This window comes from Hippopotamus amphibius, chromosome 1 (assembly GCF_030028045.1).
Source record: "Hippopotamus amphibius kiboko isolate mHipAmp2 chromosome 1, mHipAmp2.hap2, whole genome shotgun sequence".
In the NCBI taxonomy this organism is placed as follows: Eukaryota; Metazoa; Chordata; class Mammalia; order Artiodactyla; family Hippopotamidae; genus Hippopotamus; species Hippopotamus amphibius.
This window is the reverse complement of record NC_080186.1, coordinates 223302052-223328117: the sequence shown is the minus strand read 5'-3', so window position 1 is coordinate 223328117 and position 26066 is coordinate 223302052. Positions and strand designations below refer to the sequence as shown.

The 26066-nt window shown below is 42.2% G+C and overlaps 1 protein-coding gene across 7 annotated transcripts in view; it reads left to right on the top strand.

Moving 5' to 3' along the window:
* MAST4 (microtubule associated serine/threonine kinase family member 4) overlaps positions 1–26066 on the top strand; it is a 554707-nt gene that overhangs the window by 162152 nt on the left and 366489 nt on the right. For all 7 annotated transcript variants that reach the window (XM_057742007.1, XM_057742123.1, XM_057742017.1 and 4 more), the window contains exon 3: positions 21565–21689. In XM_057742007.1, the coding sequence (XP_057597990.1) occupies positions 21565–21689 (125 nt within the window). The remainder of the gene's footprint in view (positions 1–21564; positions 21690–26066) is intronic.

Below are 26066 nucleotides of genomic sequence, written 5' to 3'. Positions count from 1 at the left end.
CATGCTATAGCAAGCAAACCAAAAAATTTCTGGGGCTTAACACAATAGTCTATATTTCTATCTCATGTAAGTGTTTTATCAGGCAGCTCTCTCCCACCTGGTGAGTTAAGGACCCACGTTCCTTCCGCCTTCTGCTTTGGCTCTTCTTTATGGCCTCGAGATACTCTGCTTCCAGCTGGTAGAAGTGCAAAGAGAAGAAAAACCTTTCCAACTTCCTAAACGTCCCATCCTGGAAGAGACGCACTCTATTTCCATTTGCATTTGTTGGGCAAGGTCCTCTCACATGGTCAGAGCCAAATTAGGCTGGTGCTACTGTGGGGGGGCGGGGTGCGAGGAAGTATAGTCTCAGCTGGGCTGTTGCCTCTGGGTCCAGCTACACAAGAGGCAGGGGAAACATGGCACGTACCAAGTCAGGGAAGGCTGAGAAATATGTTCTTAATAAAGACATTGGGTGTGATTAGTTTTCGGTATGTTCAGTCTGAAATGCCTATGAGGCATGTTGAATTGGAATGCCGGGGGAGGACTCTGCAGCAACAGAAGCCAGCGTCCCTTTTTGAGAAGGAAAGGATTGGCTCCGTCGAAGAGAACAAGATGAGGACAAGAAGCTGTCATTCGATTCAACAGTGTCGTCCCTGGAAACCTTGAGAAGGGTGGTGAAGTGTGGAAGGCAGCTAGAGTGAACTGGCTTAGGAGCAAACAGCAGTGAAGGACCTCGGGGTAGCTGATGTGTTGATGAGAGTGTAGATAGCTCTTTCGAGAGGTTGTACCGTTTTAAGAGACTAGAGAAAACGAGTGTGAGCTGGAAGGGCATGAGGAGTCAGAGGGGACCATCGTAACGTGGGAACCATGCAAGCATGTTTGTGAAGTGTTGAGGATGGTTCAGAAGGAAGAGATGATGGCCAGAGGAGGAAAGTGCCGTGGGAGCCCCTGGCAGAGCACGTGTGAAATGGTTGGCCTTTGTAGGGAGAGAGGTACTTCCTTCATTGCAGCAGGAGGAAGGAGGAGAGAAAATGGATGCAGAAGCAGGTAGTTTAGGTACCTCTATACCATGAAATACTACTCAGCAATAAAAGGGAACAAACTACTGATTGTCTACTGAAAAAAAATGCACAACCTAAAAGTTGAGAATGATGTTTTATTTGGTGGACCTGCTGAGGACTTAAACCCGGGAGGCAGCCTCTCAGATAGCTCTGAGGGACTGCTCCGAAAAGGTAAGGAAGAAGCCAGGATAACAGTTTTTGGAAACAACAACAACAAAAACAGGTAGTAGGAGCATCAAAAGATTACTGTTACTTAAAGAAAAACACGCATCTCAAGCTAATGCATTTAGCGCTTTTCTGTATATCGGAAGATGCAAGAGTCTGGGCTCATGGAAATCATTCCTTTGATATGCACCGTAACTATCTAGTAGTGCTAATATCCTGCTTTTCTCCATCCTGAAGTCCCTCAGGGTGCACAGGTGGGAGGCAGGTGCAGTGGCTGCTGGCTTGATGGCGGCAACGTCCTTTGTTTACTGGTATGGCAGGTGACCGTCTTCATCCACAAGATGCACGTGACAACCTGGGTGAATCTCCAGAGAATAAGGCTGAGTTTAAAAACAAAATAGGAGGTTACATGCTGTGTAATTTCATTTCTATATAATATTCTTGAAATGACAAAATTATAGAACTAGAGAACTGACTAGTGGTTGTCAGGACTTAAGGGGGGAAGTCGGTGTGGCCGTGAAGGGGCAACATGAGGGGTTCTGCCGTGGTGGAAATGTTCCCTTCCCTGACTGTGTCAGTGTCATTATCCTGCTTGTGATTGTACACCAACCGGTAAAGGGTATCTGGGATCTCTCTGCATTATTTCTCACAACTGCACGTGAACCTACCATTACTTCAAAATAAGTTTAACTTCAAAATATTCCCTTTCCAGACCAGTGATTTTAATAAATTTTCTCTTCATAAAAAGCAGGTAGTTTAGTTGATTTAGTGGCTTCACTTCTCAGTGCATTATGAGATCTGGGTGGGTTTCAGGAGAGTTATATGGTCACTGACTAGAGAAGGAAGTCTAAAATGGTCTTAGAGAATAGGAAGGCAAGCTATAAATGTAGTAGGGTTTCTTGGAAGCACTGACAGCCCATTTAAGGTCTGAGATCATGAAGTGAAAGTGAAGTCGGTGCACATGTTTGAGGGAAAGATTGAGGCACCAGGGAAACTTGTGAACTGGGAACATAAGTTCCACAGAATAGAGCGGAGAGACCAGGTCCAGGGTCACTCAGGAGAGCCACGGGGAGGGTGGAGCTGAGCTGTGTAAGAGTCAGGGGTTTTTGGTGCCCAGCAGGGATTCTCCAGGGGTAGAGCCAAAGCCCAGGGGAGCTTGGAAGTGTGGTGAGGTTGTGGATTGAGCAGTGGGTGGGCTGTTTGACTTAACCAGCCCTTGAAGGATGACTGATATGTTAATATTTTGAAATCTGGCAAGTTTTAAAACTTTTAAAAGGCAAAGGTCTTTACAATTGTTATGAATGGCATTCTCATGATGCTCTCAATTTAGATTCTTGGTTTTGGGCCAACAGGAAAAAGAATGCAGATAATTTCCACTTAAGGTTTTACTGGCTTAAAAACATCCTGCTTCTGTTTGTTTTACTATTTCTCAATACTTACACCTTTTTTACTGTGAGGGCATATAACCGGGGGCAGGAATGTTTGACGTTGCTTTAGTGTTCTGTTTTAGAACTTATAACATTGTGGACTTCATCAACAATGGTTTATGAGACTGGAAAGAGTCTCTACCTATTTCTTCTGAGTCACCTGCCAATCAAGAGGCAAATCCATTAGCATCTTCTTTCTGGTGAAGGTGCATGATTTTAAGTAGCCTTGCTGTCTTCACTGCTCCTATGTCAGCTTCAGTCTGGATATTTTGTTTACTATCTGGGTGTTCTAATTAGAAGATGGCGATGTTGGTGTGTTTTGTGTCTGCAGTGTCTCCTTGTCAGGGTGGGAAGATCTCCCGAGACTCTGACTTAATGGGGCACGCAGCTGTTGGCCAGCTCCTCTGGCAGATGCTGCCTCCCAGTGGCTGGCTGTGGGGGGGCCCTCTGCTGTAGCTCATTACCCATGCAGATGGCCTACCCATTAAGTCATTGCTCCCGCTGACAGGGGGAGCATCACATGGTGGTTCCCAGGTCCCAGGTTACCTGCTGCTCAGGAATTGCCAAGTGGCAACCTTGTTCAGAGCCAGGCTGCAGAGTCCTATTTGAAGCTCAGATGTCTCCTTCAGACATTTTGCACCAATGAAAGCATCCCAGGAGGTGATGTCAGGCATGAGAGGAGAATCAAGGAAAGAGTCTAAATGGGGACTTGAGGACTCGAAGGTGTTGCTCTTATACTGAGAGTCAGATGAGACACTGGGCTGTTGGCTTTGATGTGTGCATGAGCTCCAGACAGTGCTGGGAGCCATGCTACATCAGCAAATCTGGCTCTTCGAAATTCGTTTTTCAGTTCTGTACCAGATAGTTTGAAGGACTTAAAATTAGTCCGGAGTGTTAATTAAGAAGATGTTGTTACTGGAAGAACCGGTTTCTCTTAAGTTTCTGCAAGTGGCTTCTGCGAGGCAAAAGGTAACTTGGGTCTTAAATCATTGTGACACAGAATTCCAAGATTGCTAGGGTAGGAACATTAGTTGCATACTGAGATACAGCAAAACCATTATCACCTGCAAAATACATTGGCCTTCTTAACCTTAGGCTGGGTGTACTGGATGTGATCAAACCCAGTGACTGAAATTCTTCTAAGTGCCCCAAAGAAGAGAGTGTCTAGTCACTTAAAGCTTTTGCTGGCATTATTTTAAATGTGTTGTATATGTTCAAATGTATTTATATAAGGAAGTTCTCTATACCGATTAGGCTAAAGGAGAAACTTAACAGAAACAAACCAAAGATGTATGAATATTAGGATTCCCAAAGCAATTTTTCTCTCTCCCAGTTTCCTCTCTCTGTTTCTCTTTCTGTCTGTCTCTCCCCCTTATTTCTTGTGTTCTAGTGTGATTCTATAAATAATGAACTTTGGTTATTCCTGATTGAAAAAAATGAATTTATTGAATCCATAGCTCAAAAATTTACGTTGTTTGTTCTTAAAATTTTCTTTAGAATAGAAAATTGATTTCAGGGTTTTTTTTTAAAAAAACATCTTATCAAGGGTTGAATATTTTGGAAGGAGCATAATCATATTCCTTTTTTTCTCCCTACTTTTTTTTCTTCTAGTGCTTCCCTGAGAATCTGTCTGATTCTGGTATGATGGACTGAGGCCTGGGTGTGGCTGCACGTGGTTTTCCTCTGCTTCATGCATTGTGTATTTGTAGGTTCTGAAAAGTATGCTGATTCCAAGCTTGTTTTCTGAGTTTCATATGTGTCTTCTTTAAGAGATAAAGTGGTTTTAGATCCCTGTGACTCTTCGGCGTATATGAGAAAGCCACAAACGTTGAATTGATTGTGTTACAGTTAAGAATATGAAACATGAATTTAAATAATCAGAAATTAGTGTTAACTATTAAGTCCCACCCATGGCACTCTTTGAGCTATGGGGGAGGGGGAGGTAAGGTTGGGGAAGGCAAGGAAGATGGTGGGTGCTGCTGTTTCCTGCCACACTGGAACCCATGTATGCGGTTGGACATAGGTAGCCGGCTCTTGTGGTGATGTTTTCTTATGTACAGTCCAACTGCAGTGTAGCTGCACAGAGATGCATGTGGGTGCTAACTGCACGGTAAAAGATGGCAAAGCAAGTGACTTGTCTGGGTGGGGATAGCGTCTCCACATCTCCTGTACCAATTTTTCGAAGTGTGATGAGAAGGGCCTGAAGTGGGGATCTGAGGCCCAGATTCTTGTCCCAAGGCAACCACTAAGTAGCTATGCTTTCATTTCTGGGTCTCAGTTTCCTCGTTTGTAAAATGAGTGTGTTGGAGCAGATCCTCTCAAGGTCCCTTCGACCTTGAGTAGTGAATACTTTTAGCTAGCAAGATGAGGGATGGGGGATTCTTTGCAGGGACTGGTTTTCCTTCATTTTCTCCCTTCACACTTACATCCTTTCTCCACTGTTGAGTGAGGAAACCCACCTCCTCCCCTGAAGGGGCCTGGCAGTGATGTCCTGTCCTCTAAAACTGAGCACACCAGGCCATCCATCTCTTGTTTAAAACTCATTTTCAGGGGCTAATCAAAGATCAGGAATGTAGGCTTTATTTTTTTTAACTTCTTGGATAGAAACTGAAAATGAAGCTGACTTTTTGTCATCTCCGCAGGAAAAAGAGTAGGCAAAGAAATGCAAATGCCACCAGCCGGGATATTTAAAGATTGATAAAAATTAGTGTTTCTGATGTATTAATGACTCTGGTGGTGGTAGCGTGCATCTGTCATTGTCATGTCCCATTGTCATTCAAGTACTTAATCAATGCATATGGTCAGGGCTAAATTTTTTTTCTTGTGTCTGCCTTGCCAGATCATTTCTCTGTTTTTTGACAGTACTGTCTCAGGTCCCTGCATCCCACCAGGGTCTGAAGGGAGAGCTGAAAGTAAGTCCCCTCCTTGCTTTTTAACTCCTTGCTGACTTGATCCCTGGTGGGCAAAACTTTTAAAAAGAGAGAATGGTACCATTTAAATATCTGTTTCCCTTCTTCTGAATAAGAACACAGGTGGAGTCATGACCACTGTGTAAATTATTAACACTGCACCAGATTAGGCTTGAAGAAGAATTTTGCTTAAGGCCCCTTAGCTCCCAGTTTCCAAGTCGCTGTGAAGGAGAGGCGTGTATGTGTGCTAAGTATATACATGGACTTTGATTGTGTTCCCGTGTACACGTGCACACACAGCATGGCACCCTTCATTTTTATTTAGTGTTCCATAATATAGGAATTGCCTGCATTTTTGCCCTAACTTACTCTAGACCGGCAGTCCCCAACCTTTTTAGCACCAGGGACCAGTTTCGTGGAAGACAATTTTTTCATGGGATGGGGGTGGTTATGGTTCAGGCGGTAATGCGAGTGTGAGTGATGGGGCGACTGCTGCTCACCTCCTGCTGTGCGGCCCGGTTCCTAACAGGCGGAGGACCTGTTAGGTAGGTCCTCAGCCCCGGGACTGGGGGCTCCTGCTCTAGACAACGGTGAGAATTATGAATGTCATTGCCCTTTTGTTAAAACCTCTGAAACAAATTTCTCTGAGCTCAAGATGAGGAAAAAGAGGTTATTGTGGTCTGATAACTTTGAATTCTTTCTTTTGTTAAGTACTGAGAACTGGGTATCCCACTGGGTTTCTGTCTTTGCTTTGGTTGCTAGGAGTCTCGGTGCTAAGCACGTTTGTCGTTTTGTTTTTACTCCATTTTACTAGCTGTTGGCTGAACTGTATGTATAAATAATAGAAAAATAATGGTAGGTGAGATATGCACAAACCCGGAGCCGTGGGACCCCCGTCGTCGGTGTATAAAGCAGGGAGATGAAGCTCATGCTTCTGGTGGCATTCTCGTTGCATTTCAAACCCCTTCACATCACTTCCGCAGCCACACTTTCACTCTCTCCTTCCTGCTTCCATCCTACATGGCTCTCTTCTTCCGGGATGGATCACTTTGCACTTCCTGGTGTTTGTGGACCTGTCATCCCTTCTACTGTTACCGAGTCCAAGCTGATTCTGCTCGCCGCACGACAGGCCGATGCATCAGAGACGAGGTGTTGAGGCAAGGAATACAATTTTATTCAGAAAGCCAGCAAACTGAGAAGATGGCAGACTAATGTCTCCTCAAAAAACCATCTTATTGGGGTCTGGATGCTACTTTGTTTTATAGAACCAGAGAGGGAGGGGCTGTGGGGAAGTAAAGTGAAAGGGCCATCAGTCTTACAGAAGATCTCCTGGAATAACCAGGCTCAGTGAGGGGATGTGTTAATTTCAGCCATTCGCACAGGTAGGCAGGGCAGATTGTCTGGTGGGCTGAACAGAGACACTTTAGTTCAACATTCAGGCAGAGGCGCAGTGTTCCTGGAGGCAGGCCATCATGTATGATTACAATCACAAAAGCAACAAAAAGCAAAGGTTAAAATCAAAGAAACAGATCTAACGTGGAGTCCGATTTAGCTCCGCGCGGGAATATTACTACTTTCTAAATTCCTCAAAGACCTTTTCCTCATACCCTCAAAGCAAAGCTTCCTGCATTGCCAATCCTAAGTGCTCAGTAAATAGGGTCGCCAGATAAAATACAGGACACTAAGTGAAATTTTAATTTCAGAGAGACAGGTAATAATATTTTTAGCATAGATGTGTCCAGTGTAATATTTGTGGTATATGTAATCAAATGTATTTGCATTCCAGTTTACTTAGGCACCCTGTATTTTTTTTTTTCTTTTTATTTATTTTTATTTATTTATTTTTATTTTTTTTATTTTTTTGGGGGTACACCAGGTTCAATCATCTGTTTTTATACACATATCCCCGTGGCACCCTGTATTTTTGTGAAATCTGGTAACTATCAGTAACTACAGGAAGGGTTCTGTACTGAGGCTTTATCAGACGTATTGTCTCATAGGTGCTTGCATGGTACGAGGGGCAAGGGGCTAGGGGCTGGGGCCTTGCACATAGATGTTAGTACACTATCCTATCTCATGCCCCCCATCCAGCCCTTTATCTGCAGCCACCTTGGAGACAGGGCCATCTTTGGGGACAACCACAAGCAGATCTGATGTATGTTACTCTTTGATGTGTGAAAGTCTGTGTGTCTGTGCTCAATTGCCATTCTTTCAACAGTCACTGTGCTCTCTGTGCATTCAAATAGTAGGAGATTAAATGCGTTTAATGAATGACTGGAAGAAAATGATCAGACTCTCGATCTTGAGAGATGGCTATTTGGAGGATGATTGGAACAACCAAATGGCTACCTGCCCCCTACCTAAGCGCTAGAGCACAGCGATTTCCTCATAAACGTGACTGAATTCCCTAAAAAGGAAAGTTAAGTAGCCTAGAGATACTGTTACCTTAAGACATGAGGCATTGACCCTGGAGTTCAAGGCCACTTAATGTCATCTGAACTTTCAGGAGAAGTCCGGGGCTATATAACAGACCAGAAATGGAAAGGTTGAATTCCAGCCCTACACTGGTCATTAATTTCCAAGCAGTGCTTGAGGCAATCATAATGCTAATCTTGGTTTAAAATGTTCTCTTCTTAAAAACAAGGGCAATGTTATGTTTTGCAAGGCACTTAGTGATTTGTTAGAATTTAATTCAAGGCACAGGATTATAGTTTGGATAACAGTGGTTCATAGATCCTATTGCTTTTAAACCAGGTAGAGTGGACATGAAGTTTCCTAGTGAGGGTTTTACAGTCCGTGATTGAGAGCTCCCACCCCAGAAATAGGGCATTTTAATAGAATGCCGTTTGGAGGTGCTGGAGGAGATCTACTATGCAGTATTTTGGAAAAAAAAATTGTATAGTTGTGTTCTAGATTTCCTGTTTATTCATTAATCAATATCAACAAAGATTTCTTAAGACAAAAACAATATATTCTTAAGGGAGCACACATAAACATTAAGGAGGAAGAAGTTGAAACCCATCTGGAACAAAAGCCAAAGTGAAACTAGAAACTATTGCAAAGATGTATATATATATATATATATATAGAGAGAGAGAGAGAGAGAGAGAGACACACACTGTTGAGTGAATTAGATTGTATATAGATGTTTCATTGTAGTAAAAATAGAGAACTTGTTAGGAAATTTGGACTTGTCTGGAAATTTCTGCTTAGATTGTCATATGGAGTTTATTTTATGCCCTCGTGGCTGCCTTTGTTCTTTTTGTTTCTCTTGGAAAGCTCCTGATCCCCAATTCCTCCTTGACTTGTGTCATAACTGTTTAGATGTAGGGCAGTTGTCAGAAATGTTTAGCATCTCAGGATGCCAGTGACATTTGAGTCTGTCGATCAAAGTATCTTAGTGCACAAAAGAATGTTACTGAGTAGGATTCATAATTTCTTCAAAAAGTAAGACACTAAGTACAAATTGTCCTCACGTGTACTCAGGTTAATCAGTTCACCTTGGATATACATAGTATTTCGTGGCCGTGTCAGACTCTTTTGGAGACGGGTTTTGGAAGAGAAAAATCAAAGCCAGGAGAAGTGACATGATGTTCTTGTATCAAGTTTAAGGCCACTGAGCCTTTTTCACTATTATTATGGTTAAAAAACAAACAACTGAACCACTTATGAATATTTCAGGCAATGGTGAGCTAAACAAAAGTGAAAAAATCCTAACCCTGGGAGAAATATCACTGAGAGACAGAATGGAGAGTTCGTATGCACAGACATAAGCACGTGATCCTGTGAAAGCTTAGTAGGTTCTGTGTGCGGGTTGTGATGTGAGGCTACAAAGACAGATGAGATTCGGTCCCAGTTGACACTGAGTTTACAATGTAGAAAATCATATTGTGTACAGAAATCAATGGTGCTCTGTACACAGGCAGCCCCGTAGAAGCAGGTGGTTGATGGGGAGAAGTAAGGCTAGTAAACGCTCCTCGTTTTGGATTCAATGCCAATGTTGTCAAAATGGGTAAAGCATCCTGGAGGGGACCTGAGCCACCACTGAACACCCACTGTGTGTTCAGCACTGGTGCTGGGCACTTGGTGTGTGTTACCCATGGTCATCATCCCTAGAGCTCTTGACATGGACGCTCAGAGAGGGAAAGTAATTTGTCAAGGGTTTCCCAGCTAATAAATGGTGAAACCAGGATGCAAATCCCTGTCTGGTTTCGCGCTCTGTGCTCGTGAGTCCACTTGGTGAACATAATGAGAGCCTCTTATCCCAAAGGGCCCTGAGCTAGACAGCATTTGATCCAGTCTGAGAATGACACTGAGGAGGAGTGCTCTTGCCGGGAAGAGTTGTTTAGCAATGGAAAGCAGAGGGGATGATAAGTCATTGTTTATTGTGTGCCAGATGGTATGACAGGCTCTCTCTTTACATTCTCTTATAGCCGCCCCAGGAGGTTGGTCAATCATGTCCATTTTACAGAACGTTTATGGAACACTGAGGCTTAAGAGGTTAACAAGGTCACACAGCTACTGCATGGTAGTAGTCAGGCTTTGAAATTTAGATTTGAGCCTCGTGACTGGGGCCAAACGGTAATGGATTTGAATTCAACAGTTTCCGTTCATGAGTTTAAAAACTGAACATACGGTTGATCCTCGAACAACGAGGTGGTTGGGGGAGTCCAACCCTCTGCAAAGTCACAAATCTGCAAACAGTGTAAAGCCAGCCCTCCCTATCCATGGTTCTGCCACATCCGTGGTTCCATATCTGCAGGTTCAACCCTGCACGGATGGTGTCGTCCTGTCGTATTTACCATTGAAAGATATCTGCAAAGAAGTGGACCTGGGCAGTTCAAGCCTGTGCTCTTCAAGGGTCAGCTGGCTTTCCAGGATCCAGAGGGGGCAGCCAACATGTTTGGATAGAGTGAAATTTTGGAAAGGGTTGGACTAACTGGGTTGAGCAGCCAGAGTATGAAAGGGGAGGAGGAGATGGCTCTTACTCGCTTGATGATTATTTTGAAGAGAGAAAGATACTGGTCCTCGGGGAGAATTTAGAAAGGTGTAGAGAATGCAGATGGGGGTAAGGAAGGAGAAAGGGGAAGAGAGCACGGGGAGCTGACGAGTAGTTTAACAGCTGCTCCACATATCCGCAAAATGACTCTGAGAAAAAATGGTTCTATTTATTTGCCGTTTCCTTCCATATATCTTCCCAACAGCATTCATCAATATCTGTCATTTCCCAGGGGGTTTAGACATGTCTAGCAATTCATTCTGCTGAATTATATTTCAATACGAGGATGGAGGGAGGCCCGATTGCAGGTGTTCACTCTGACCTGTGCCCGGCGTCACTTAGACACTGTCCCACCCAGCTCCCGGGTGCCCTCACTCACACAACGCTCCAGGCAACGCTGATTGGTGTCAGATTCTTGTTACCATGTTCTCATTAGAATAGCTCTACTTAATACTTCCTTAAAAATCAATTTTAAGTTGCCACATTCGCCTTTGGTCTGTACAGCGAGAGCGTAGAGCCAAGCCATTATTTTTTTATAAGAATTTTAAATCCAGACATCCACCCCTTGAAGGGAGACTACTTTGGTGGTCTAGGTGCAAGAGGGACTTGCAGGTGAGGGTTGGGCCTCATTGCAGAATGGGAGAATTTGCTGGCTTTTGTCCACAGAAAGGCAGCAGTGCACGTACTAAAGATAATAGAAACACTGAAGCTCACTAAGCTCTGTTTCGTGTATTAACTCATATGATCCTAATATCTTGCCTTTATTAGAATTTGGTAATCTTGGTAGGTGAGAAGAAGTATTTCTACTTTAAGAACAAGTTAAGAGAAAAGAAGAGGCCAAATATATTTCTAAGTTAAGATTTGAATAGTTTCCATTTAAAAATAGACTGCGTGTTGGCATTTTTGGCCCTTGTATCAAAGGTAACAGGGAGGGTGGCTGTCTGTAATTGAGGGTGAAGAGACCACTATACAGTTGAGTCATCTTGGCACATTTTCCACTCTGAATGTTGCTTTTGATTTAAAACTTCAGTTAACAGTGGCAGCGGCAGTTTGAGGTGCTGCTCCTTTGCCTTGTGGTTTGTCCAGGGGCTTTGATTTCTGTATGGTAGACGTGTGTTGTGGTCTTTTTCCGCATTCCCTACCTCTCTCACAGTATGGAATTGGGCTTTAGGGACTTTGTGAAATGTCATGGACCTCGTCAGTGTAGCCTTGCCCTGAGCTGTTAGCATCTGCTACCTGCTCTGCTTGTTACAAGCTTCCTTTTGAAGCATTCCCCTTGCTTTGTCCTCAGGCCCTTGTGGTTAATAATGTTGCCTTGGGACTTCCCTGGTGGCGCAGTGGTTAAGAAGCCGCCTGCCAATGCAGGGGACACAGGTTTGATCCCTGGTCCGGGAAGATCCCACGTGCCATGGAGCAACTAAGCGCATGCGCCACAGTTAGCAAGCCTGCACTCTAGAGCCTTCGAGCCGCAACTACTGAAGCCCGTGTGCCTAGAGCCCGTGCTCCGCATCGAGAAGCCACCACATTGAGAGGCCCACGCACCACAACGAAGAGCAGACCCTGCTCGCCGCAACTAGAGAAAACCTGTGTGCAGCAACAAAGACCCAACACAGCCAATAGATCAATCAATAATAACGTTGCCTTGCCATTCTATGTTAAATATAGAATGCTGCTGATAATATTCTAAGTGAAATTGGGCATCTCTGGTGGGGTTGCGTCTAGTAGCAAAATAGGAGTTTAGAGACTGCTGCATTGGGCGATTAATTTGACTCCGACCTTGATACCCCATTGGCATCGCTGCTCTGACAACCAACCTCCCCAAAGGCATGCGTCCTCTCTCCATTTATCTTTCACTTTCCTTGTCCATTGGAGATCCCTGGCTAGTAGGCAGTGATGTCTTCAAGGACTTGGGGCAAAGCCTATGCTTTGGACTTTTCTTGTGTGAGTCAATATGCACCACTTTTTTTTTTTTTAAGGCTAGAATAGCAGCTCAATATAGGAGTCAGTGAACTTCAGCCCTCCCTGGTCACAAGTCTGTTGGTTTCTCAAATTATATTTATTTATGCCATTAAGAAGAATGATTTAGCAGCATTGTTGGTGCTGTCTAGGTATAGTTATTCTTTTGCAGTGGGGACAAGAAATTGGAAGTCAGTCACCCATGTGAGAAGGAAGATGAAAGGGACCGTGTCTCTGTGTTGTAGTAGCACAGCCGAAGGTGAAAAAAGGGAGCCTGTAATTGCCTGTGAGCACAGCACTCGCTATGATGTAGGAACCGATGTTTAGAGCTGAGCAATGGGGCATAAAAGAGGAATATCTTGATGATGATGGAGTACACTGTAGGGTGAGGGCTGCTGACTCATGGATTCTGCCCAGATTCCGCCAGGGCGACATCACGGTCTTTAAGCTTGAAAGCTCCATTTTGAAAATTTGGAGGCGGTCTTGAAAAACTCAGTTCCTCTGACTTGTGAATGATTGGGAGAGTTTAAGTATAATTCGAGTATAATTTGTGAAAGCAGGTGCCAGTGTTGTTCACTGTGGATACCTCCTTTTGGACGACAAAAAGGATTCCCTCATTTTTTTCCTATAGGAGGTACAGTGGTTTTGGCTAAGCGAGAGAGGGTAAGGTGTGTGTGTGTGTGTGAAAATATATGTAACAAAATTTACTAGTTTAACCATTTGTACTTTATTGCATTTTCAGTGTATAATTCGGTGGTATTAAGTACTTTCATATTGTCGTCCAACCATCACCATTATCCATCTCCAGAACTTTTTCATCATCTCAAACTGAACCTCTGTACCCATGAAACAATAATGCCTCATTCCCCGCTCTCCCCAGCCCTCCAGTAACCACTGTTAAACTTTCTATCTCAGTGAACCTGACTATTCCAGGAAACTCATATGAGCGGAATCATACGACGTGTTCTTTTGTGTCTGGCTTCTTTCACTTATCATTTCTTCAAGGTCCGTCCATGTTGTAGCATGTGTCAATTTCCTTCCTCTCAAAGGCTGAATCATATTCCATTGCTTGTATACGCCACGTTTTATTTATCCATTCATCCGTCCGTGGACATTAGGCTTGTTTTCACCTTTGGACTATTGTGGATAATGCTACGATGAACATGGGTATACAAATATCTGTTTGAGTCCCTGCTTTCACTTTTTTGGTGTATATATCCAAAAGTGGAATTAAGCGAGGGAGGTTTTGGTAGGCAGTGGGGAGGGTGAAGTGGGAATGGCGCTCCTCCCACTTTCGCGGTGGATGTGAACTCTCTGGGGGCTGCTGTGAGAGCTTCAGTAGATGCTCAGGTCAGCAGCAGCCTGGTAGCCCAAAGGGAAAGCTGTCGGATGAGAGATGGGAGCCTGTGGCCCCGGCTGCCTGCGCATGACACCAGTTCCCTGCTGTTCTTTTTGTCTCCAGCCCCTTGCCTCTGTAATGCTGGCTCCACTCTCCTTCCCTCCTTTCTGTGGGCCCCCCTCCCTCACCAAAACCCTTGAGAGAACACATCTACCTCCCCAATTTCCCTTTCTCCCTTGTGGTTCCCTTAGAGGGCTAAACAGACTTTTCCAGAGTGTTTATGTATAACTGAACACCAGAAGCCACTTCTGTAGACTGCTTTGTTAGGTAGTTCCTGGGTCTTATTTTCCCTTTGATGTCCTGTTTATAGTCAAGAGAAGTAGCCCAAAATGTAAGACCATGGACTGATTGCTAAATCTATGTTGCATTTCAGGGGATACGAAACTTTTTTTACTGGAAGCTTTTAAATCTAGGCAGATACCATTATTCTCCAATGAAAAAGTAGGTCTCCAGAGGCTATATTGAATTCTTTATACAGCCATTCTGCTGAAATTATTGCTGACCTGATAGTTTCCTACTTCAGAGGGATACTTCAAGCTTTGGGGTCCTTTGAAAGCATGTATCTCATGTTTGAAGATGTGTTTATGGAGGTCTCACTTCTTATTTTTTGGAATTCATGATGGAAACAAAGGAAACGACATTGCAGGAAAGAGACCATATGAAACCTAGATAGAACCACAGCACAATCTGGGTCTTAGTAATGTAGTTATTTTCATATATAACCTTAAAAGGCTGCAGATCTTCCTACTCACTCTGTAAGTAGAGGCCCTGTGACCAAAACAGTGACAACAACCAGTATGAAAAGCCCATTCCAATAACGCATATCTCTGTGGTTTGAGCTTGACAAATTCTTGTTTTTACTCTGGCCGACAGATTTCCGCTTTAATATGGGCCTCTATTTATTGCCTCTAAATTTCTAGTTATGTCAGTAGACAGTACCTAATAAATGTTTTAATAAGCATATTGGAATTTTAGCAATGTGTTTCCAAAGGACATAGCGCTGATCAAAGTTCCAGTTGTAACAACAAGCCTGGTGCGGTATTAAAATAGAGCAGCCAGATTGCTAGGCAAGCTCACCTCTCCTACAGCAAAGTGGGAATGGTATTATCCATTAATTTCCACCCTGTGCAGCTGAATAATGCAGTTGACAGATGCTAATTTTCTTAAATTGTAGGCAGCAAATGATGCGTGAATACAGCAGCAACACACTTTTTAGTGGCTCTTGATACTCATCAGAAAGCAAATTTGTATAAAGTTTGATGTAATCACTACCAACTATGCCACAATGTTAGTGCCTTCTAATGACTGCCTTAAATCCATCTGTTGTTCTCTTTTCCCTGTTAACACTAATGGGGGTCCAGGCAGGAATAAAACATCCCATGTGTTGTGCTAACAGACCCTCCAATTTGTAACATTCACATGATTCCTACGGATGAGACCCGTGCAAGAATAGCGACTTCTAAAATCTAACCCATGACAGGATGATAAACATTTCATTCCATATATATATATAAATGCTTCCTAATTTAATTATTTGTCCCAGTGGCTTAACAAAATTTTATTTCTTGCTCACCTTATCATCCCTCCATGTGTTGTATATCTCTTTGTGTTTCTTATTGTTTATATTTATTGAATGTTCATTGTATGATGTATTTTCTTTTTTAATTTTAGAACCTCTCCATAAGTCTACTCCTGTTTTACAGCTGAGAAACCTGAGGCTTGGAGAAGTTCATGAATAAGTGATGGAATCAGTTTGGGGGGGTCAGGATAGGCACCCAGCAATACGACTCTGTCACCCCTACCTAGAGCAATTAATCTTTACCATTATTGGCAAGGAGCTTTATGTCTTGTATGAAGGTTTGAAGACGTATAAGTTAAGTATATGGGCTAAGTTCAAAAGTTAGTTCAGACTCAGTTGAAAAACTAATCTGTCAGTGAACATGGGTTAGGGTCTACTGAATTAACAAAAAAAGGGAAGGCTGATCAAGGCTCTCCTTGACCAAACGCTCGCCAGGCTCCTCTGAGGCCCCTCTCTCTCAACTAGGTCTCAACCTTGGCCAACAAAGACTTGAACAAACACTAACAGTCTCTGACAGCTCAGGGCCACATCCTTAGGATGACCCTAGTCCCCTTAAAGTGCCTGCCTCAGAAAACATCGGGCTACCAAAAAAATTTCATGCCAGTCGAGAGGGCCTCTGTCTCCCAGTCTCTGTGGAAAGATAGAATCCAAACTTTGGTCCTTGCCAGCCAGCAGGCAGAGCTGGCCTGATCACAGTCACCCTGACTAACCCTCGCTGTTTTTCACTTCCCTGGCTTGACCAAGCTCTCACTTGCTGTCTGCCCTACTCCCTCATTCTCCTCTTAAAACACCCAGTTACTTCTGTCCTAGTGGAAGATGATTGGAGTTCATGCTGGACTCTTTCCCCCTATTGCAATGGTTGTTACTGATTAAAATCTCTCCTCACCACTTTAAGCAGTCTGACTTTGTTTATCTTTGACCAGGCACACCTATGGTCTTGTTACGGAGATCAGATTTATGTGAGATAGCAGCGAGTAATTTCAGAGGAGAAGACAGCTTACTTGCCCCATTGGCCATGGTCTCGGCTTGCTTGGAAGCGCTCTGTGAGAGCGAACAAAACTGAAAGGTCCAAAGTGTGGCTTGGAGCATATGGAGAGAAGAGGAGGGAAGTGGTTCTGGTTCCTTGAGTCCCCCTCCCCCAGTGCTTGTTCTGGGTCTCTCCAGGGTCTGCCTTATACCTGAGGCATGCCCCGGCTCCTCGAGCAAGGATGCTGGCACACGTGGGGACTGCCTGCACTGAGGATTTATTCAGGGCTGTCCTGCCTCCCTACTTCCCTCCCACTGGCTTCAGAAAGGGGGCGTCTACCAGTCACAGCTGTCGTGACTTTTACATGGGGCCAGGATGAGGGTTCTCATGGTTTCCTTTTGCTCCCGTGCTCGGTGGAACCTCTCCCCGGCTCCTTACTCCCCAACCCAGACCCCTCCCTGGCGTGGCCTGAGGAACTACCATTTTGAGGGGTGGAGGGAGTGTGTTCCTGGCTAGTTTCCTGTGTTAGATTATGGAGCACACTTTTTTGATAGGAATTATTAAGAACAATATTATATAATATCACATATAGAAATTAATACAGAATAATTTAGTGCAACCTCAAATACCTGCCAGCCTGCTTTATCAGAGCTTAGTATTTGCCAGGTCCTTCGGATATATTAGAAAAATTAATACTACGTGTATTAAAACTACAAGTGAAAACGTAATTCTTTAAATTTTTAAGTTCAACTAATAGACCTCATTATTCCCTGCACATAGCTTTTTAAACAGTAAAACATTACAGCATACTCCCCCCTGGACCTATTCCCCATTTTCCCTGCTAGAGATTCACATTTGCATTTTCCTTTCCAAAAAGAATTTGCATTTTCCTTTCCGAAAAGAAATACTAGTCTTTATTTCAATACTACTCATTATTTTTTTCTTTCTTTCTTTTGTGATCTGGCCTAAGAACCCATTACCATGTTTTATATTGTTGCTATAGTGGTGGTGGTGGTGGGGATGCATGGATTGAACTACAAAGTTCTTAGGATTATGTGAATAGTCATAGTGTATTGACTGCTTCTCATGTCCCAAGTTGAGTGCCTTAAGTGCATTATCTCATTTAATCCTGTCTGCCACCATTTCCCATCTTTTCAGACAATTTTCTCTCTGTATATGTAAAATACCTATTATTTACTTTAAAATATAGAATTATCCTATCTTGTAACTTTTTTTTTTTCACCTAAGCATATGTGATAAATATTTTCCTGTGGTGGGACTGGGGCTTCAGAGTAAGAATCCTGATTTCACCCACTTATTAGCTGTATGTCTTTGTCTAATTATGTAACCTCTCTGGGCTTTAATGTGAAGGTAATATTACCTAATACCTGAAAGGGTGGTTAAGATGTTGCAGTGCCTGGCATATAGTAAGTCCTCAATGTATTTTAGCTATTGTGCTATACTACACATGAAATTTAAGAAAATCATCTGTTTAGTTTTATTCTTTTGGTTTAGACTTGATCAGGTATCAATCAAATAATGTAGTTTAACAGCATGTCAGTCAACAAACATCTTTTGAGCACTTGCTAAGTGCCAGGCACTATGCCAGGTCCTGGGGGTACAGAAATGAATACCTATTTTTTCATCTCAGGGGGATTGTAGGGATATAGTCTAATAATTATTTTCTACTAAAACAATAAAAAGACTGACTAACAGAATTCTTTAGGGAACTAAAATGTTAGCCCTTCAAATTTTTCCATGATTATATTAGAATCTAGTGTTTTTGTATCTACCCCTAGTTTTCTTTAAAATGAAGCTTCTGGGACAGAGCAGTAGTGAGGCCAGAGTGGATTCATTCCATCATGTAAATCTTGACATCATGTAGCTTCTATACATCCTATCAGGCCTTTTCTGAAACATGCACAAAAAATACATAAAATAAAAAATATAGGGAAAGACACAGGAGGGACCAGGAAAAAAAAAACAACAAAAAAACCCTATTGATTCTGATTACTGGAGGTTGGTATATTTTTAACAAGTAATGTTTTTCAAATTGTGGGAGTTATTTCTATGGTAAAGAAATCATTTATTCATGTACTACTGATGTTGGCATTCCTAAAGGCACCTGTAGTCTTCCTGTCCTTCTTTATTAGTGTCCTGTTCTGGGATCTAAAGGGGGCAGAGTTACCAAAACCCTTTAGTCTAGTTTTTAGTTAATGTTTCAAAATAAGGCAAGGAAAAGAATTTTTAAAATTCTAGACTTTAAATGTAATACTTCTTGCATAAAAATATATATGAGTGGTTCAAGATGGTGACTGGAACCACAGAGGATAGTTATATTTGAATGTTCAGTGATAGCATGTATGCTTCCGTTAGTTGGTATTTGCTATATTTATTTGCTAGGAAAATATCACAATCTATTATGTGGGGTTGTTGGGCGGGCAGGTGACAAAAATAAGCATCATCCCATTTTTGCAAGAAAATATAGGTTACAGAAAGAAAGTCTGGCAGAAGAATTACTGAAAGGTTGATAGTGGTTTTCCCTGGTATGATTATAGGTGATCTTTAAAAAGATACATATTTACATTTGCTACTTGAGAGTGAAAAGACTCCAAACCCAAGCAAAAAAGATACTTGTCATTTTTATTGCTGTAATGGCTAAATAGCTAACATTTACCAAGTGATACACTTAAAACATCCTCTAATCCCCTCAACAACTTGAGGTAGTCAATTCTATCCTCTCCATTTTAGAGATGGAAAAGCCAAAGCCAAGAGAGGTTGACTGACTTCCTTCCCCATATCACTGAGCTACAGGTCAAGATCTCCAAAGCAGATCTCGTTTTCTCTCGAGTCTGTGCTTTCACTATAGGATGAGAGAGAAAGTTTGGCAAAATAAGAAGCTATTTTTTTCCTTTGCAATTAAAATACAAATTTCTGAAAATGCTTGGATTAAAGCGTTAGACCTCTTAACATGGACAGTTGATGGGAGCTGCTTCTAGCTCCTGTACTTTACAGTGCGGCCAGTTAGCCTGTGTGCTACTAGCAAACTGTTGTTGATGAAATAATTAATCAGTTGATCTGAGAAAGAAATGGAAAATTTTATTCAAGCCAAATTAAGGACTATAAGCCGAGAAGAGCCTCTCAGAAAGCTCTGAGAACTTTCCACCCGTTAGCGGTCGAAGCACGGTTATACAGGATTTTGAGACATGGGGCTGTGCAGTAAATGATATGGACAGCTTGCACGACACAGCTCAGCAAGTACGAGGTGAGTGCTGGGTCATGGGTCATTGCAGCCCCTTGCAGGAGGAGGAAGGAGTGTTATTTTTGTGTTTCTTTTCCTTTGTTTTTCTTTTTTTTCTTTAAGAAGATTTATTGAGATATCACTGACGTACAATAAACTGCATATATTTAAGTGTACAATTTGATATTTCTTTCTTATTAGTAATGTATATATGGCAATCCCAATCTTCCAATTCATCCCACCCCAACCCCCCCCCCCCCCCCCACTTACCCACCTTGGTGTCCATATGTTTGTTCTCTACATCTGTGTCTCTATTTCTGCCTTGCAAACTGGTTGATTTGTGCCATTTTTCTATATTCTGTATATGTGTGTTACTATACAATATTTGTTTTTCTGACTTACTTCACTCTGTATGACAGTCTCTGGGTCCATCCGTGTCTCTACAGATGTCCCAGTTTCTTTCCTCTTTATGGCTGAGTAATATTCCATTGTACATATGTACCACATCAAGAAGGAGTGTTATCTTTTAAGGAGTTGTCTCGTGGGTGCTAGGAGAATGTTGCTGTTTCTGGTTGAGCAGGTATTCCTACTGATGGAGGGGTTCGATCGATGTGTAATGCAGATATACAGCGCACAGAAGAGGGGAGAGAGGAGGCCAAAGGGCAGAGAAGATTTTTTATGTTTAAGTTTTTCTTGTCTTGCCATGAAATGTGAATTTTCACACTAGTTAATATATTTCAGTAGTTATTACCAGTGGATGCTTGTGAAGTGCGTGCCTGAGGACAGAGAGGGGGGTTCTTTTATGAGGAACAGATCTGCCGGGGAGACTCCAGGGCACGAATGTTACTTCTGCTGCAGGACCACCAGCCACACATGCTGCAGTCCCTCACGATTCCGGGAGGTATGAAGCTGGAGTCCCCACATGTGCAGCCCACACATGAGATTCTGTGGGTTGACTGCTGTTTTTTGTTTGCCTGTTTTTGGGGGGGAAAGAAGTACCCACTTGTTCTTTCATCATTAAAACAAATATTTAATGAGCACCTACCAATCATTGTGCTACAGATAAAAATCAAACATGGTCTCTGCTTCTACTGAGCTTAATTACTATGTGAATATTCATGTCCACCCTAACTTAAAGGCTTACATCTTTCGTGTTGCTAACCATGTCCTAAAGAAGTAATACAGTGTGAGCTGGTTCAGTTGTTTGACTTTTAAAGCTATACACATATATATGAGAGTTCAAGGTTAATGTAAATTGCTCAGTGAACCTACACTGACATTAATGTCCTGATTTATGCAAATGGGTACCATTACCTGTCCCGTGGACATGGTTGGATATACACCAGCGCTTGAGAGAGAGAAGCTGGGAGAAAGGGGCACCAGCCCCGTCTCACCTTGAAAGACTTCCCGCTCTTCCTTTCATTGGTCATGATATTGGTAGACACTCTTCTAGTTGATTGCTGGCTCACTTTCCTGGTATTGCTAGTATTTCCTAGTATTGCTGGCTCACTTTCCTGGATCACTTATCTAGTATTCGATATTTTAAAAGTACATTTACCAATGCACATATTTATTTTTACGATGATGAGAATGCTTTGTGTATTTATATATATCCTCAGCACAGTAACAACACCCTTCATCTCCCCCTGGCTGAAAGCTACAGATGCTGGAGATGAAGAGGTTTACCTGGGTTTATTTGGGAAATCGGGGTCAGAACTTGTAACTAGATCTCCCAACTTAATTAAAACAATTTGCTTCTGATTGCTATAGATCAGTGTAATCACAACGTATGGCAGGAGTGGTATAGAAGAAGGATGCCTTTTCTACGGAAACACTGCCATTCTGCCTGCTACTCATACTGTCTTCTCTTTAACTCCAACAGGGAGGTACCTCCTTCCAAACCCGGTGGCGGGGCAGGCCTGGGCAGCCTCTGCAGAGACGTCCAACCTCCTGCGTATGCGTAGCCAGGCCCTGGGCCAGTCGGCGCCCTCGCTCACAGCCAGCCTGGTGAGTGTCCTCGGACTCTGTCCGCGGTGGGTTGGGTTTGCTCCATCTCACCACCAACCTAGGGACTGTTCTAAGTTTATTGAGTTTATTCTAGATGTGAACTTAAACCTACATTTAACATTAAGCCCAGATTTGGCAACGTGAAATTCCTTGCTTTCAGCATGCTAATTTTTTCCAAGTGCCCCCAACCTAATTTGGAATATTTCTGTAAACTTAACTCTGTCTCAAGTTTTCTCTTAAAAGAAACGAAAATGTTTCTAAGTTTTTTTTTTTTAACTTCTCATTTGAAAATAAGTTCAAACTTACAGGAAAGTTGTAAGAATAAGACAAATACGTACAACTCCAGTTGATCCTTTGGCTGGGTTCAAATATGAACCTCTTGCCCTATTTGCTGTACTGTGTGCTTTCTCTCTCTGTATATACGTATGTGTATACACACACACATAATTTTTTTGAACTCCTTGGGAGTAGGTTATATATATGGTCTCTTGGTATCCCAGTTATCAACTTCATTAAATTTATGCCCGAAAGAAGTCTTTTCTCTCCTCTGCCACCTGTCTTCATTTTTACCAATTGGTCCAATACTGTCCTTTATGGTATTTTTTCCTCCTCCAGTAGAGGATCCGGTCTAGGGTCGTGTATTCCATTTAATTATCCTTTGATCTGGAACCTCCCCACAGCGTTTCTTTGCCTCTTATGACACTGACATTTTTGCAGACTATGCGACCCCCCCTCCCCACCCCATTTTTTAATGGAATATTTCTCATATTGCAAAGTCTGACATGCCTGATGCTTTCCCATGGTGAGCTTCAGGTTTTGCATTCCAGGCCAGAGTGGGACATTGGTGATGTCGTGGCCTTTCAGGTCATGTCATGTGCAGGTGCATGGCGTCCACCTGCCCCTCATTATAGTGCTAATTTTTTTCACCCGGTCAAGGTGTTGGCTGGTTTCTCCACTGTGGTTACAATCAATAAGCCTTTGGGTGGGGGAAATACTTTGAGACCATGCAAACATAGTTCTCCTCATCAAACATTTCTTTTAGATTTCATATTCATTGGTGATTTTTGCCTGGATCCTTCTTTTCTAGAACCATTGAAAATGGTCATTATTCCAGCTCCAGCCCTCTCTCCACAGCGACAGGTTGGCACATGGCATAAATATTTGTGTATTTGTTAGCAGCATGGACTCCTACAGTCCTTTTTTTAAAAAAGTAATGTAGACTTTTATTTTTAGCCATGATGCTTGGTAGAATTTTGTCCTCTAGTGGGCCCATGACTTGTCAGCTTTAACCTTTGGCAGAGCCTAGAAGTCTATAGAGGTTACTTTTGTATTGGTGGTAGGGTTGTATGATCTGGGAATAGATTTTTAAATATCTTTGACTGATTATGATGCAAATAATATATGTCAGTGCATTATGGTGCCTTGTAATTTTATGCATTGGGAATAAATTATGTGGGATATTTGGGAATCATTCAGTAATGTAGAGAAATTTGATTTCAGCTAACCTCTAGTGCTACTTTTGTCATTAGGTAGCTGTGTAAACTTGAGCATGTTGCTTAGTTTCTCAGATTTTATCAGCTCATCAGCAGGCTGCAAGATGAAAAGACCTAGTCCAGTCTGTGGAATTCAACTTTGGAATTCCCTGTTTCTAGATTCAGAATTACAAAGATTTTGAATATACTGAATAATTATCCCTAAAAAAGTTTCTTTGAGGATATTTTATGACTTCAAAATTGACTATGATATATAAACCAAAGTTTATCTTTTCCTTCTCAGGAAAATTTTGGGACTTATTTTTAAAGATACAGTTAAAGTGATGCATTTGCGCATTTTCCTCCATCTCATCCCCAAGTTCAAAGTTACTTTTTCTTCTTGAGAAATTTCATGAAAAGCTCATTTTACTGTAAGCATTTACTTTTTAAGGAAAGAGGAAATTTCCTCACAGTGATTATTTTTTAAACAGAAGTGTTTTGGGGGCCACTGCAATATTATTCTTAACATGTAGATAGTAATCCTGTATGTTTATTGCCAAGTAAATCATTCTAATTAAAATAAAATTGTCCAAAGTAATGTCTCTAATACTGGTAGTTATGTACTCAGACATGGAAACTAGTTGACTTATTGATAAAACTTGTGTCAGGTGACCTAACATATTTGGGAATAAGATACAAAAGCAAGGAGAACTATTAATAGAAAACATGACAGTACCCCCTAAAATCAGTCCAATGACATTCTTATCAAAGAATCACTTAACTTACCAGCTTATTTACCCTGTGAATTTTTATAGTGTTTAGGAGCAAGACTAGAGAAAATGCTAAAATACCATAGAGAGCAAACTTAAAATAGCACCTGGCATCTGATGTCACAAATGTTAGCAATATTAATACTTCTGTTATTACCATATTATGGGCACAGAAGCCAGACTGTGACAGTGAAGGTTTAATGTAACCCTCATCATATCTTTTCTTCAGAGGTTTCCTTACTTCCTAATTGTAGCCTAAAGAAAACTATCTGCGGGCTGTTTGACCATATCTCCTGTCTCCCACCTTCTGTCGTATTACGTGCAGCAGCTGGAGTGGGCTGCCTGGCAGAGCACCGTCTTGATTTCCTCGCTGTTCAGCAGCAGTCTGCTCAGGTTTCTCTGCCACATCACTTATGTCAATATGCCACTCAGGACCCTTGGTGACTTTGCCCGCTTCTGGTACCGTGTGCAGAACCATTCAAGTTAATCTATGTTTCTTGGATTGGGTTACATCTAAATTATCTCTGCAGTTACAACTAAGAGATTTGATAGAGCATGGTGCTGAAGGGGTGTTTAATGCACACCTCATAGAACTTTTCCTTTTTCCTTTGTTTCGCTTTTTTTTTTGTCTTCTAAACAAGCATGATGTTTCTGGAGGTGCATTATACGGCAGAACATGCTTCACTCTAATCTCTCCTGGTCACTGTCCTCACCCCTGTTGCCCCCATCTCAGAGCTGTAGGTTGACCTTCCTCCTGCCTCTTCGTAGCATTTATCAAGGTCCACGTTTGTTTTAGTTCTTTGTGTTTATGCCTAAATCCCCCCGCTAGACTGCAAGCTCCTTGAGGGCAGGATTCCTGTCTAATCTGACTTTCCAGTCCTTACTGCTCCTAACACAACACCTTGCATGTAGGAGGCATTCTGTAAATAATGTTGATGGAATGGATACTCATGGGTGGAAAGTGACAGATTGCTTTACTTGCAAGGTGAGAGTGATGATGTCCTTCTGTATGCCGTGATGGGTGTCCTAATACCATCCATCTGAAGCCTTTTTGGTTTTGCTGTCCAGTGTGCATCTTACAATCGTGATTAGCCTCAAAGTCCACATAACGGGGCTGAATCCCTTTTAGTTCCATATCAGCTGCTCACAAAATATGATGACAAAATTCTGAAGAAATTATCAGTGTCCTTCCTTCAAGGAAATTTCCTTAACCTGCTTGTAAACAGTCATGCAGCCACATTGGTTTGAGTATTTTGTTGATTCTTTGAAGCGAGAAGTTGAGGTGATATATGTGTCCAAGTGTGGAAAAACTGGTAAAATCAGAATCAAAGTAGTTTATGTCTAAATGACAAGATTATACTTGATAGCACAGTTTTACGTTCAGCACAACAGCAGAACATATCAGAGAAGTATGGACCCTCCACCCGAGAGGCAGTCATATGCTAGTAAGATATAAAGGAAGGCCCTTGATTGGGGAGGTATGAATTTCAGTAAATGCATGACCTATTGTGATTTGAATGCCATAGGCAAGCTTCAAGGTAATGCTAACTACCTTCTCAAGGAGGAGATTAATTCCTAGCCGGAAGTATCTAGTTTTCCTTGGCAATGCTAAATGTAGTTGTGTTCCCTCTCCCAGTCACATTGGGCATTTCTGATAAATGGCACATTGCCAATTCATCCTAAGTAGCCTGGTAGCTGGCAGAATACATGCTCAGCCAGTGTCCGCCCGCTGGGGCACCAGCCGGGAGTGCTGATGAAGTGTCAGATGTATACTTCGTGTACATTAATCTGAAGAGGGGAAAACTCATTTCCCCATTTGCTTCCTCCATCTTCTGTCCCTCCCCACACACATGGGTAGTTTATCAAAGAAGCCACAGTCGTCAGAAACGGGGAATTTATACAGATGCTGCTTTCTGGCAAGAAAGATGGAAATTTCAGGAGGCAAAACAGGACCAGGGGTAACTTATTTTTCCGTAGGAAAATAAGGTTGTGAGCCTTGATGATTAAAGTTTAGAAATGGTATATGTGGCCATCATAAGAAATACTCACTTCTTTTGTACTTTGGAGTAATAGATGGATGGCAGAAGCACAGTGAAAATTAGTTTCCAGTATTTTCCTCCAGTTTTCTGTTTGAT